This window comes from Anguilla rostrata, chromosome 2 (assembly GCF_018555375.3).
Source record: "Anguilla rostrata isolate EN2019 chromosome 2, ASM1855537v3, whole genome shotgun sequence".
In the NCBI taxonomy this organism is placed as follows: Eukaryota; Metazoa; Chordata; class Actinopteri; order Anguilliformes; family Anguillidae; genus Anguilla; species Anguilla rostrata.
The window spans coordinates 21,220,253-21,235,412 of record NC_057934.1 but is presented as its reverse complement, the minus strand read 5'-3'; the positions used below and the strand labels follow the sequence as shown (position 1 = coordinate 21,235,412).

Below are 15,160 nucleotides of genomic sequence, written 5' to 3'. Positions count from 1 at the left end.
GGACATGTCAATTGTGGTCAGACGAATCAGTATTTCAGGTCTTTTTTGGAAGAAATGGACGCCATGTGCTCCGGACCAAAGACGAAAAGGACCATACAGACTGTTACCAGCAACAAGTCCAAAAGCCAAGGTCTGTCATGGCATGGGGTTGTGTCAGTGCCCTTGGCAAAGGTAACTTCCACTTCTGTGATGGCAGCATTAATGCCAAAAAGTACATAGAGATTTTGGAGCAACATATGCTGCCTTCAAGATGACATCTTTTCCAGGGACGCCCATGCATATCTCAACAAGACAATGCAAAACCACATTCTGCACACATTACAAAGGCATGGCTGCGGAAGAAGAGGGTGCGGGTGCTGGACTGGCCTGCTTGCAGTCCCAACCTGTCCCAAATAGAGAATGTGTGGCGCATTTTGATGTGCAAAATGCGACAACGAAGACCCCGTACTGTTGCACACCTTAAGACTTGTTTGCGGAAAGAATGGGACAAAATTACACCTGAAACGCTTCATCGCTTGGTGTCTTCAGTCCCTAAACATCTTTTAAGTGTAGTGAAAAGGAATGGCAACATTACAAAGTGGTAAATGCTTTACTGTCACAACTTTTTTGCAAGAATCAAAATTGACATAAATTTTTATTTAAAAAAAAAAAAAAAAAACTAAATTCATGGGGTAAAACATCAAATAATGTGCTGTTGTATTGTTTTCAATGTAACACAGGTCAAAGATAATTTACAAATCACTGTTTTCAGTTTTAATTTAACATCCGTCCCAGCTTTTTCTGATTTGGGTTTGTAATTTTACACAGAGCCAATGTAAAAAATAAAGGTGTTTGTGGGGTAAAAAAAGGCATTCAAACATTCCTTAGTGAAAACAAATTAAAGCAATTTGGCCCTTTGTCAGTACAAGAACATACAGGGGTGGACAAAATAAGTGAAACATTATTAATAATATAATTATTATATTATCAAATATTCTGGAGTGGAGTGAGCACAGAACCACAATGAGGGACATTGGAAACATGAGGTTTTAGAGGGCTAATTAACTAGGTTGTGTTGTATTTTTACTAATATTGATATATAAAACTACATTCATTTTATTCATGTTTCTGTGAGCCACAACAGTAGAATAATTGACAAATCTGAAAACATTGGGAGAAATACAGGGCTGTGTTTGAATATATATTTTTATTGTTATTGCCTTGTAGAAAAAGTAATGCATGTAAAAACAATTAAATTGGGTAAATCAATTATTCAATAATGGTTGATTATTCTTATAACTGTCGTATAATAACTGTCATTCAAGGAAAGGGAATGAGAAACCAATGGCAGGTGTGCAGGTGAGGCTACTGAAGGCTCAGATGTAAATCCTACAGCATGGAGCTGACAGGGTGAATTTATTCTTCACTGCATCTGTAAAGTAAAATCTGAAAAGTGTACAGGAGACTGATGCAATCAATCAGACTAGAGCTCACGATAAGCATACATTTCACGCTTGTACACTGCCTTATCCACCCAGGAATGAAATCAATCAGATAAAAGAATTTGATTTAGCCAGGAGAGTGCATCTGCATTTTTTTTATTTATTTGTTCTTAAATTTCATTTTACAAGTGGATTTCTTCTATAGTATTCTTTAGGTATGATGGAATTTGGTCCTTTGCAAAGTAAAATTCTTAGTTCAAAAGTTTAGATCAATATCAATTTATATTAATAAACAAAAATTGTCTCCTGTACAGCATGAAAGATATGAGGTAAAAGCAATGCAGGTAAGTCACAATACAGTATTGTTCAAGCACCAGATTTGTACCCCTTTTCCAGAACAAAATCTAGCAATGAAGTTGCAGGAAATCAAGCAGTAACTGTTACCTCTGTATGCATGTCTGCTCTCTTCTGACAAACTACTAAAACATCCCCCTTTGCACTTTCTCTGGTGTGTTCCAAATCAGTATTCATGCATACTGAGGCTAAACATTAACCAAATGATCACTTTTATTTGAGTGTATGTCTGCCTCCCACTTGGGTTTGGTAAAAAATCAACCACCTCACCTTCATCAATTCACATCTCCAGCAAGTCTACCCCAGAGTACCCAAATCAGCAACCAGGCATGCTGAGGCACATTAGAAACAACAAAAGTTCTTTCCAAGTACAACATCTCTACTTTGTTCTTTTTTTAAAACAAATACCTTCACTGGTTTAACGTCACTTTCACAGAAATTTTCAGTGGGCATATTTGGAGGGGTCCTTCATTCTTATCTTTTCTCAAACAGGGAGAGAAGAATGGGAACACTCTCTCAGTAAATGTGTCTTTAAAAGTGTAAATGACTGACATGTCACTGGAGTCAAAGAAGGACACCTCCCCCCTGTCATAGTCCAGCTGCACTCTGATGCTCTGGGGTTTCCTCTTCAGTGTGAGGACAGTAACTCCAGATGCTCTGTACCTACCACCATTCCTCAGCGTTAAGACCCAGAATCCTCTCTTTGGGGTGTATGTTATATCTCCCTTCCTACTGATGGACTCTTTCACCACTCCTATATCCCACTCATATTTATTCCCAACCTTCACCTCCCAGCTGTGTGTCCCTGAGGTAAACCCCTCAGATCCCAGCACACACACCCAGGGTTTAAACCTCTCTGGGTTGTCAGGATATTTCTGCTCTGTACCTGCATCTCTCACAGTGGTCAGATCATCAGAGAGAGAGACTTGGGTATGTACAGTATTGGGGTCCAGCACCACAGGAGCTGAAATATCAAGAAGAAAGATATTTAAAAGGCTGTAAGAAGAGGCACATTTCAAACACTCTATTCAGATTAGGTCACATACACGAGAGTGTATATCATTGTTATGGATTTGAATAAACGGTAGTCATAGTGATTTATGCTGTACATAATAAACCTGTTTGCATCATGAAAATGAATAAATGAACACATATCATAGCAAATTCAATGCACAAACAAATTCAACACAATTCACACAGCTGATAGTTCCTAATATGAATTAGGCCTTATAGGGAAGGGCTTGAAGGGAGAGCCGAGGGAGGGGTGGGAGGGGATGGCATGTTTTTTAATCTTTTCTCCAAACTTACAAACTACAGTTTTAATTTGGTTTTAAACAGTGCAATAATTCACTAATGTTAACTAATGCTTGCTTGTTTTCTGATATTAAATTGAGAGCAGTACAATGCAGCCCCAGGATCTTCCTAAACTTGAAGGGAACTGACACTGGGTGACTCTGTACTGTTTATCTTTCACACCATACAGCTCGGTTTTTGAGTTTGATGTTTTCATTAAATGTTCACAAATAATGTGATTTCAACTTTTGCCCCAGATACTCACTGTACTGCACCATCTCCAGCATCTTCTCCCAGACTCTGAACTTCAGGTTGCCCAGGTGTTTGGCCACATCTATCAGTGCCCCTGAGAGCAGCTCTGGATCCTGCAGTGTGCACTGGGCTCTGTAATGACAAGCAGGAGTCACTCAAGATTTAAATGGTAAATGGACTGCATTTATATATAGCGCTTTTATCCAAGGCGCTTTACAATTGATGCCTCTCATTCACCCATTCACACACACACTCACACGCCAACGGTGAAAGGCTGCCATGAAAGGTACCAATCAGCTCGTTGGGAGCAATTGGGGGTTAGGTGTCTTGCTCAGGGACATGTCGACACACCCAGGGCAGGGGATCAAACTGGCAACCCTCCGACTGCCAGACAACCACTCTTACCTCCTGAGCTATGTCGCCCCAGATTTAGGGTTTGAAGAGACTTAAACAGACACTAGAAAATAGGTCAGAGTCTACATACCTTTCCTTGATGTTCTTGTAGCTCTGAAAAACACATAACAGCACAATTGTGATAAGATGTATACATGTATAAACATACTCAGTAGAGATCATCATGAGAGACAAGTTATAATAAGTGAAAAACAAGAGTGTGGCAAACACGCCTGACACAGGCCACCAAAGTGGCTTTCCTTGGGGCCCTCCAGCACAGAGACACAGGAAGATGATGTTGCAACAGTCCAGATTTATTTTCACGAGGGTTTGGCAAGATGGTAACAGCCAAAGTGAGCAGATGTAACCCAGTCATGACCGAAGCTCCCTGGTGTGTGTGGGGATGGCAGATTTAACCTGTGTGCAGTGATTACCTCACTACGCACAGGTGCAGCCACTCCTGTTCCTGGGTCCAATTAGCCTGGCCAATTATCTAATTCTTAACCAATTATCCAATTGGCCAGGTCTAATTAGCTTGACCCAGGGCAGGTGTGGCTGCTTAAACCAGCCATCCCCACACCACAAAGAGCAATGCAAATAAAAGTGATGTAATTTTAACAGTAAGCACATATGAATGAAGGTACTGTAATGTACAGGTAACTGTCAAAATAAAGGAAACGCTTGAATAAATGAAGGATGCAAAGAATATTGAAAGCAGGAGCTTCCACACAGGTGTGACTCCTGAGATAATTAAGCAATGAACATCCCAGCATGCTCACTGTTGTGTATAAATATGCTGGGCAGGTTTTGTTGACCATTAATTTTGCTACCATGTGGCTGGAAGATTGCTCATCAACTCTGAATCAAATGACTGCAAATCTAGAGAGTGAGCAGGCAGTTTCATCCGTCTTGCAGCAGGAATTCAGGAAAATGAGGCCTTCTGTAAATATACGGACATGCTCTCTCTGTACTGCTTCTGGTGACATCAGTTTTTCACAAAATTCAAAAATATATAAACAAAATATGTGATGAGCTGATGAATCTCTAAGAACACCTGCACACTGAGTTTGACACTGTCACAGTAGGCTATTGGTGCAGAGTAAGGGAACACAGCCAAATATTGTGAAGAACCACAAACCAGCATACTGAATTACAGTAAATCAAGCTCTTACCTGTAAAAAGAAGGTGTCTTCAGTGTCCATGGCCTTCTCTATAGCTGTGATTTTGTCTGTAAGAGTGGAGATGTGTCCTGTGATGTTTTCTATCTTCTCCTTCATTATCCGACTCTTCTGCTCCTCTTCCTCCCTCAGAGCAGCTAGTCTGGCCTCCTCTTCCTCTCGCAGGAACTGGTGGAGCTTCTCAAACTCTGCCTTTATCTGCCTCTCTGTGTGCTGGGCCTGACTCTGCAATTCAAACACACTATTTTAAACTTGAATAGTGTAACTATTTTTCATTATTTAAGTGTGGCAGCCAGTGTGTTTGTTATGCCTGTCAAAAAGAACATAAAACAAAAACAATTCTTTTGTATTTTTGTGTACCTAAACAGTATTCGTAATTTCTTTCCTTACCTTGATGTGTTCAGCTGTTTTCTTACATTCTTGATCAGCCTCAGTAAACCTCTTCAGTTTTTCTTTAATAAGATCAAGTGCAGGGTTGAGTTCCTCCTGGAGTTAAATTAATCAGTTATCACTTCCAGAAAGACACAAATGGCACAGTGCTGCAATACAAGTGAAGGTCAGTACAGCTTATTAAGAACATGGGAGAAGTAGTCAGGAAAATAGCCCTGCTACAAATTAAGTAAAGATTAGTGAAACATACAGTACTTGTAACACAGCATAACATTTTATTACATTACAGGCATTTAGCAGACGCTCTTATCCAGAGCGACTTACACAACTTTTACATAACATTTTTACATTGTATCCATTTATACAGCTGGATATATACTGAAGCAATGCAGGTTAAGTACCTTGCTCAAGGGTACAACGGCAGTGTCCTTACCCGGGAATCAAACCTGCGACCTTTCGGTTACAAGTCTAGTTCCTTACCCACTGTGCTACACTCCGTCCTCTCATTTTATGCGATGCATTTTCAAAACAATTAAACCAGTCAAATTGTACAGCATATAAGATTTTAAAAGTAGGCTAACTTTTGCTGGGTTGTAATTTCATATATTTTATAGTAGACTGCAAGAAATGTTAAAGTGCTTATAAAATTGATTTGACATATTGGTACAATAATTTTTTGCGCAAATGTATAGCTCTTGTCTCCACCAGTCATTGTGGATTTCTTTACTTCCTGGTTGTTGCTCAGTTCTCTCCCCAAGCAAATAACGGAGTATTTCGCAGCAGTTTTATTAGGTTGTGACCTTTATTATATTAAAGGTCATGTGTGATATCTCAATTTGTTCTGTCAGTACTTCTAATTTGACATATCATTGCTATATATTTCTAAAATGGCTCTGCATATTTCAGTGTTCATGTTTGGAGTCATATTCTCTGTAAAAGGCCCCCAAGCACAATTGTCAATCAAGATTAACCATGCTTGCGTTTTATTCATAAAGCCCTACACTGAAAGTCTAATATACATGCTGTTTTAATGCTTGTAAATACACTTTCAGATACAGTGCTGCCTCTTCCTGCTTTTGCCGGATCAGCAGGTTTGTTCCTGTTGCTGCCTTTGCGAGTGGAAGTGGAGGCCAGACTGACTGTATTTACAAGACCTCATACCACAGCCGTCCATCAGAACTGAATGTTTCACACAGAGACATTTTACACATATTCGATTGTGTCTTGAAAATATAAAATACATTATATTGAAAATGGAATACCTTTAGCTCCAGTACGGCCTCTTCCACTGGGCAGACCAGGTGGTTTCTGTGTTTTTTTGAAGTCTGACAGACGAGACAGACAGGCTCTTTGTCATGTTTGCAGAATAATGTAAGTTTCTCCCCATGAAGACTGCAGCGAACATCACTATTGTCGGTAGTTTTTCTCTCAGTCTTCTGCTTTAAGTAGGACTCCACAATGCTTCTTAAGGCCAGGTTTGCCAGAGGATCCTCCATAGAGGCCTTTCTCCTGCAGATAGGACACTCCCGAGAGCTCTTTTCTTCCCAGTACTGCTTCAGACACTCTCTACAGAAGCTGTGGCTGCATTTCAGGATAACAGGCTCTTTAAAAATATTGCAACATACAGAACAACAGAGCTCGTCCTCAGGAACCAAAGCTTTAGACTCCATTTTACAGACTCCTGTCTTCAGTCTGATATTTTTCACTTTGCTGAACTTTGACAGAACACACCCCATGTCGTTCAAAACTGGAACAACTGGCTGAACAGGCTTGTTGTCTTCAGTCTTCATGTTCCAAGTCCAATACTGAGATGATAATGTGCCTGACTGACTGCTCTGGAGGATTTACAAGGTGCAGACAGTAGTGTCCCCCTGGATTAAATATAAAATGCCCAGTCAAAATTATATTTATATAGCACATTCACTCAGGAACATTTAATTTGCTTGTTTCAAGACATTTGAAAGGGGGAGTAGGCTAGTTAGATTATATGAACATGAAGCTAATGAGCTAAAACTGGGAAAATACTTGTCAGCTTCACTTAAAAACATCTTAAAGTTATGACAGAAGCCTTAGAAAGCAAATAACATCACAGGGGAACCATTGAAAAATGTACAACGTTGGTAAACTGAATGGCTAGCTGCCATTAACCCGTAGGCCTATGTGTTTGTGACCGGAGGTAAAATAGCCCCCTTCACACAAGTGGGCAAAGTTTATCTACTTTTACAACAATCAAAAAGAACAGAATACTGGAAAATCACACCGTTTAAATCACACTGTAATTATCTTGAACACATATACGCGTACTTACTAACTGGAATGAGCAGGGAATCAAAGAGATGGACAAAAGCTAGCTAGGCCGTTTTTTCTCTCGCTTCTACTGGCCTGAAAAGGCGAGAGCTGCCCAGCATGCCTACCCGTCTCACAAGGAGAAAATGCCTCATTGCCCTCTAGTGGTGAAATCTGGAATAACCTTTCTTTTTGAACAGCATTAATTCAACGCAGTATGGGCTGGGAAAAATGGTTCTTAAACAGAAAAATACACATTTGATATTATAAATGTGACCACTCATTTGTGTGATTCACAATAGTCAGCTGCAACTATATGGCCATGTATTTGGGGGAGTGAAGGCTTACATAAAATGTGTGCACCATTATCTTTCTTTTCCATTCTACTTTCTGCCAGCTGATCATCATTAAGTTATAAGTTAGGGCTCTAATCAGATTTATGAACCTGCTTTAAGCAGAGCTGCAAGGTTTTGGATATTTTTTATGACAATTATAGGTGATGTACGACACCAGTCATTAAAAATCCAACAAAACATGTTCAAAGAAAATGAGTTTTCCCAAAATTATCCTAAATGGAACTACCCAGCAGCCATATTCTTTGGTGTGTCTTTATGAATTTATATTAATGGTTTCACTGCAGCTCCTGGCTGTTTCTTACATGTTGTAAAATTAGGAATTCAAGCCTTAAGTAGGCTACAAAATGGTAGGTTTGTGAATCTGATTTGTATCAGGGCTCTAGATTAACATTTAGAGCTTGGCTATTCTGGCACTGTTGCTCATCCTGGTGTAAATTCCAGCTTGGTTCCAGCCTAGTTTTAAGCTGGTCCAGCTGGTCTGAATCTGGTCCAGCTGGAGTGAAGCTGATTTAGAGATGCTCAAGATGACAACAAGCTGGTTGAGATAGCGGTCACGTAACTAATGGATGTGCTTATGTCTCTTTCATTGTAAGTCACTGTAGATAAGCATCTGCTGAATGAATATAATGTAAAGTGCATATGAGTGCTGTCCAGAAACAATAGCTCACTGCAATGATGCAGGCCATTGTCCATGGTGTGTGACAAATAACGTATTATACAAATTAACATTTTTAAATTTACTTCACTCATCAGTAATTGATGGAAATAATTCTGCAATTGAACAATGACAATATAATGATAAGGTAATGTCATTTAAATTCATAATTAGACATGCACATCCCTCTTTAACTCTTGTGTTGTCTTCATATTATGCATGCACTTTGTGTTCATAGAGTCAGAAATTACCCACTCTCAATGGATCCTCTGTAATAAAGTCTCTTCATTGAATTTTAAACTCTAAATAAAAAGTTTTCAGAGAAGCAACATGCAGCTCATCAATAAATCAATGAATATCTTTACAGTCCTGAGAGACTGTATTTTTTCAGTTTACACCACTCGTTTTTACTACATAACACACATAATTGTTTTCTTTTGCTATAATAGATGTGGGGCATTTAACTTTCACGATTTCATAACTTCATAGTTAAAACAATCATTCATTACAATCGTCAATTTTTGTACCCTGATGGTACAAATTCTATTACAAAAAATACAAATTTTGTAAAATATTAAAAAAGGGCCATGTTTAACTTTCTTCTGGTAGGGTTAGTCCAGGGAAAGTAATCAAAGTTCATACTAAAAAAATAAATCTATTTCTGGGGTTTTAACTGCCGTTAAGTTGAGGATAGAGCATTTTTGACCCTGAAGACAAAATGAGGGTAGGGTATTTTATATGAAGTCAAAAGGATAAATAAATAAATAAATAAATAAATAAATAAAAACATGCTGTTGAACCATCTGGTAGTTACACAACATTCCTTGAATGACAGTGCTTTATTATCATTGTTTTGTGAGTAAAAAGCATGGAAAAATGATGTAGGTGAATTATGTGTCCCCAAAGGGCATGACAGTAGCATGGTTGGGGTTCAGTCCGGATGGTAGGAAGCATCACATCAAGCTCTTGTGTGCGTGTTTGTGTGTGTGTGCGTGTGTGCATGTATTTGTTCATGTTTATGCACCTGAGAAGGAAAATATCAGTGTTGGATGTGTCTGTCCATGCCTTCTTTGTCATCATTTCGATGACGACACACCCCAGGCTCCACATATCTGCTATGACTTTCTGTAGTGAGGAAAACTTCCTCATGCAGCCATAAACCAAATGAAGTTATATCATCAAGTACTTTCATAAAATGGGCTATACAATGACAGAAACCTTATTTATGCGTGTAGCCTTATCTTTAATAGGAAAATCATGTTTAAATTTTTTTTTTTTAATGGTCACTGGAATAAATGATGCACTAAGCAAGTAAATTAACAACCACTGGCTGGACTGCAGTGCACATATGAAGGAAAATTCATGGTGCAAAAGTGATAGAGTGGCGCCACCTGCTGGATAAAGTGCAGTGGTCATTTCTCACTCTCCTCCTGGCAAGGGTATCTGTTGTAGGTGATACTGAAATCAAAGGGTCTTGTGTTATTCTACAGTGGCTTGACACACTGTAAGTAAGTACGTAAATTTTATTTATAAAGCACATTTAAAACAACTGGCGTTAACCAAAGTGCTGTACACAAATACAACGTAAATAAATAAAAAGAATAAAAATAATAAAAATTAGCAGGTCAACATTCTACAACTGGCTTGAGTTATTTTTTATGGTTTGGGACATGGTAGATGTGCATCCAAGCAACATTGCTAATGTACAATTGATTAAAATATGGAACGTCTGCATATTAATAGACAGACTTAAAATCCAGTGTCCTTCAGAAGAGACTGGAATGCAACTATTTTAGTCCTGGTGGATTGTACACACTATAATGACAGCATGGTTGTTAGATTTTGCAGAGTGGCCTACAGGGAGCAGGCACAGGGCTGGACAGCGACAGGGAGCAGGCACAGGGCTGGATAGCGACAGGGAGCAGGCACAGGGCTGGACAGCGACAGGGAGCAGAGGCAGCGGGCTGGAAGCGAGCAGGAGCAGGCACAGGGCTGGACAGCGGCAGGGAGCAGGCACAGGGCTGGACAGCGGCAGGGAGCAGGCACAGGGCTGGATAGCGACAGGGAGCAGGCACAGGGCTGGACAGCGACAGGGAGCAGGAACAGGGCTGGATAGCGACAGGGAGCAGGAATTTTTTTGTATTTTTAATACTGATTTGAAAAAAAATACATTAATTTGATTAATGTTTTAGTGAACCACAACAGAAGAATAATGGACAAAATCTGAAAATATTGGGAGAAATATCAGGTTTTTAAATATATTTTCCTATATATGTATTTCCTTGAAGAAGAACAACCATTGTGCAAAATCACACTGACTTAAAAAAAATCTAATTAATTGTTTTGTATTCATTGTGTTAATCATAAAATAACTGGAAAAAAAATTAATTACTGTAATTTCACAGGCCCCTGACATTTAAAAAAGGTGAATTACATGTGAAGTAACATGAAATTTTATGGTATATTGCTTGTAATTATACATATTTTTTACAGTGTACGTTGAACCCTAAATATGGATAAATTGTTCACATTTGTTTCTGAATATGGCTCAAAAGTTCTGACCAACTGATTCCCCATCACGCACAACTCTCAAAGCCCATCAATACCGAACATGCACACATTAAGAAAAAGCAGTGATTGCAGTATTCATATCATTAGTCATATAATTCAGACACAAATTTTCTAGTAACATGGCTGATTTGTTTGCGATTCCTCAAGATTAATTTAATTACATAAAGCACTCAATTTATTGTGATTTAATAGATGCAGTTAAGGGGTTTTTGGACTGAAGGTGCCTCATTACCTTTCTGGGTCTTTTTCACACACATAAATTAAAAATAAAGTGCAGTTATCTGCTGTCTCCATTGTCTCTACTGTAGTGTATGTCCTGAGAGAGCCTTTAGTGTCCATGAGTGAGTGAATGTTTTCACAGGATGAACTCCAGCAAAGGCACTGGGTGCACAGAGATGATAATGTGCCTGAGCAGACTACTTTGGAGGGATTTACAGGGTGCAGTAGTGCACCACTGGATGTAGCACTGGGCCTTCAGTAATTTTAATCTTTAAAGTGATCATTACTGCCAACCTATTTCGATTGGTATTCCCTGACTATCAAGCAAATCATTCCAATTAATGCCAGAATTTAGGGAATAACCTCCAAACTGATACCGTCATCTTCCTGTGGGAGATATAGAGCTTGTGTATGTGAATTTTTGTGGCCACACAGGTCTGTGTGTGTGTGTGTGTGTGTGTGTGAGTATGTGTGTGTATATCAGTATGTTCATGCTTGCGTGTGTGGGTATACAGATTAGTAGATGTGTGTAAATGTGTGGAAAATATGAATTATAGATTACATGTGCAGTATGATTTGTAGTTTGAGTGCTGTAATACAGATTAGGTGGGGTGCATGATATGTTTGCGCTAAATGTAAGATGTATTGATGATGGATGAGAAACAAGTTAATTATATGAACCAAGTAATACCATTTGGACGATGTATGACATTTCACAAGGAGTTTTACGGAGTTTTAAGTTTTACGGTAATTATTATTTTATTATTATCAGAGACAGCTTTGTGATTATTTGCCAATGCCAATTATTGTTGATTATCCTAATAATTGTCAAGGAAAAGGAAAAAAAAAGAGTTTGAGACCAATGGCTGGTTAGCAGGTCAAGCTACTGAACAGGGCCGGCCCTAGGATTTTGGTGGCCCTAAGCAAACCTGTCCGAGCCGGGGGGTGGGAGGGGTGCTGTTGGATTCTGTCGAACTGGGTGGGGAGGGGGGGGTGTTTGCTTTGTAAAATCCTTCTTACATTATTATGAAATGTTCGGTTGCCATTCCATTTAAAAATGGTCAAATGGACTGCATTTATATAGCGCTTTTATCCAAAGTGCTTTACAATTGATGCCTCTCATTCACCAGAGCAGTTAGGGGTTAGGTGTCTTGCTCAGGGACACTTCGACACGCCCAGAGTGGGGCTCGAACCAGCAACCCTCCGACTGCCAGGCAACCGCTCTTACCTCCTGAGCTATGTCGCCCCCCGTTTAAAATTTATATCGCTAGTTCCGTGATAGGGGATGAATAACGTCATTGCGACAATAACATTATTTACCTTAGATAAATATTGGATCTTGTGCCCTGAAAGCCATCAACCACCCTCCTTTGATCAGTCCAGTAGGTCTGCCCGAGTTCAAGTCAACAACCAGGCATGCTGAGGCAGATTAGAACCAGCCACATTTCCTTACAAGTGCAGCATCTATAATTTGTTCATTTTCACTGGGATGTTGTCATTGTTACAACTACTTTCCCTGGGCATATCTGCAGGGGTCCAACATTCTTATCTTTTTTTCAAACAGGGAGAGAAGTATGGGAACACTCTCTCAGTAAATGTGTCTTTAATAGTGTAAATGAGTGACGTGTCACTAGAATCGAAGAAGGACACCTCCCCCCTGTCATAGTCCAGCTGCACTCTGATGCTCTGGGGTTTCCTCTTCAGTGTGAGGTCAGTAACTCCAGCCGCTCCGTGATCATCACCATTCCTCAGCATTGTGGCCCAGAATCCACTTTCTGGACTGTATGTTAGACTCCCCTTCCTACTGATGGACTCTTTCACCACTCCTATATCCCCACTTGTTCCCAACCTCCACCTCCCAGCTGTGTTTCCCTGAGGTAAACCCTTCAGATCCAATCACATTCATACAGTAGCTAAACCTCTCTGTGTTGGCAGGATATTTCTGGTCTGTACCTGTGTCTCTCACAGTGGTCAGATCATCAGAGAGAGAGAGAGATAGGTAGGTATGCACGGTATTGGGATCCAGCACCACAGGAGCTGAAATATCAATAAGAACAATACTTAATAAAAAATTAAAATGCTCTATTCAGATCAGGTCACATACACAGGAAATTGTATATAATAGATATGGATTCTAATATACTGTAATATACTGATTTATGCTTCAAATAAAAAAAAACCTATTTACATTATGGAATTTAATAAATTAACACATATCAGCAAAATTAAATTTGCACAATTCACACAGCTAATAAACCATATTATGAATTAGGTTGCATATGTCATATCAATTCTGTTTACTTGTGTTCTGATATTAAATTGAGAGCAGTGTAGTGCAGCCCATAGCATCTTCCTAAACATGGAGGGAACTGAGACAGGGTGACTCTTTACTGTTAATCTTTAGCACCATTTCAATATACAGCTTGTTTCTTCAGGTTCAGGTGTTCAATATTTTTTTCCAAAAAACATAATTTCACCGGCTGCCCCAGATACTCACTGTACTGCACCATCCCCAGCATCTTCTCCCAGACTCTGAACTTCAGGTTGCCCAGGTGTTTGGCCACATCTATCAGTGCCCCTGAGAGCAGCTCTGGATCCTGCAGCGTGTATTGGGCTCTGTAGCATCTTGAAAACGAGATGGTACATCTCAAGGGGTTATTCCTAATAAAGAATTTCCTCTCCTATTTAAGAGAAACTTCATGAGTGTGGATGTTTTAAAAATGCAGATAAATGCAGACTGAAATAATTGCAGTTATTCTACTTTAAAAAAAAAAAAATTAACCACAGATATCAAAAGATGTTATTTTTGAAAATCTTTTTTATGGTCACTGGAATGAATGACGTGCTAAGCAAATGCATTAACAACAAATGCCTGGCGCTGCGGTTATGAAAGAAAATTCATGATGCAAAAGTGGTAGACTGGCGCCATCTGCTGGATAAAATGCAGTGGTCATCTTTCACTCTCCTCCAGGAAAGTGTTGCTGTTGTAGGTGGTACTGAAATCACAGGGTCCAGTGATTTACTTTTTGTGGGTAATTCAACAATGCACTGGCTTGCGTTATTTTATTTTCCATGGTTGTGGACATAATAGGTCTGCAACCAAGAAATTTGTACAATAAGAAACATTTATTCCAAATACAAATCAGCTACATATCAATGGAGATGCATTTCTTTAAAAAGTCCAGAGTCTATATGAACAGCCTGGAACGCAGCTATTTTAGTGCTGGTGGACTGTACACACTATAGGGACAGCAGGGTTGTTAGATTTTACTGAACAGCCTACTAAACTTTGCAGAGTCCACACAAGCCAGTTCCACTAAAGGTAGCAGTCAATCTAAGCTGCATGCTATCAGCCTGGAGTCAGTAATTGCATAATTACAGTCCCAATGGTTACTCTGTTTGGTAGTATGGACAGGCATTGATCAGGAAGCAGATGAGGTATAGACCAACCACAGGTTAAAGCTGTAAGTTTCATTATCACTTTTCAGTGAGAGGAAGGGGGAGGATATACTGTGTGTGGGGTCTAATGGAAGCCACAGTTATAGGCACTATGAAAAAAAAAAAACATTTTTAGGAACTGATTACAATAGCAGTCTTAAGTTTCCTCAACTTTCAAGGTTCAGGGTTCTGTGGATTACAATTTATAAACTTGATTGGATTACAAATTCTTTTTAGAATTTGTAATCCACAAAGTTTTTATGATGGCACAGTGACCAAAAATATTATGCATTTACTCATATTGTGTTATTCGGCTAACAGAATATTTCCAGTTTTGTTAACTATATTTTATTA

The 15,160-nt window shown here is 39.2% G+C and overlaps 1 protein-coding gene across 1 annotated transcript; it reads right to left on the bottom strand.

The window, feature by feature from the left end:
* Positions 1-1,362: 1,362 nt before the first annotated feature.
* LOC135247569 (zinc-binding protein A33-like) lies at positions 1,363-6,957 on the bottom strand. Its single transcript, XM_064321153.1, has 6 exons — positions 6,544-6,957; positions 5,282-5,377; positions 4,886-5,116; positions 3,805-3,827; positions 3,334-3,452; positions 1,363-2,739 (listed from the first exon to the last, which is right to left on the bottom strand). Exons 1-6 carry the CDS (start codon positions 6,949-6,951, stop codon positions 2,186-2,188), a joined length of 1,431 nt encoding a protein of 476 aa, XP_064177223.1. The 5' UTR covers positions 6,952-6,957; the 3' UTR covers positions 1,363-2,185.
* Positions 6,958-15,160: the final 8,203 nt, after the last annotated feature.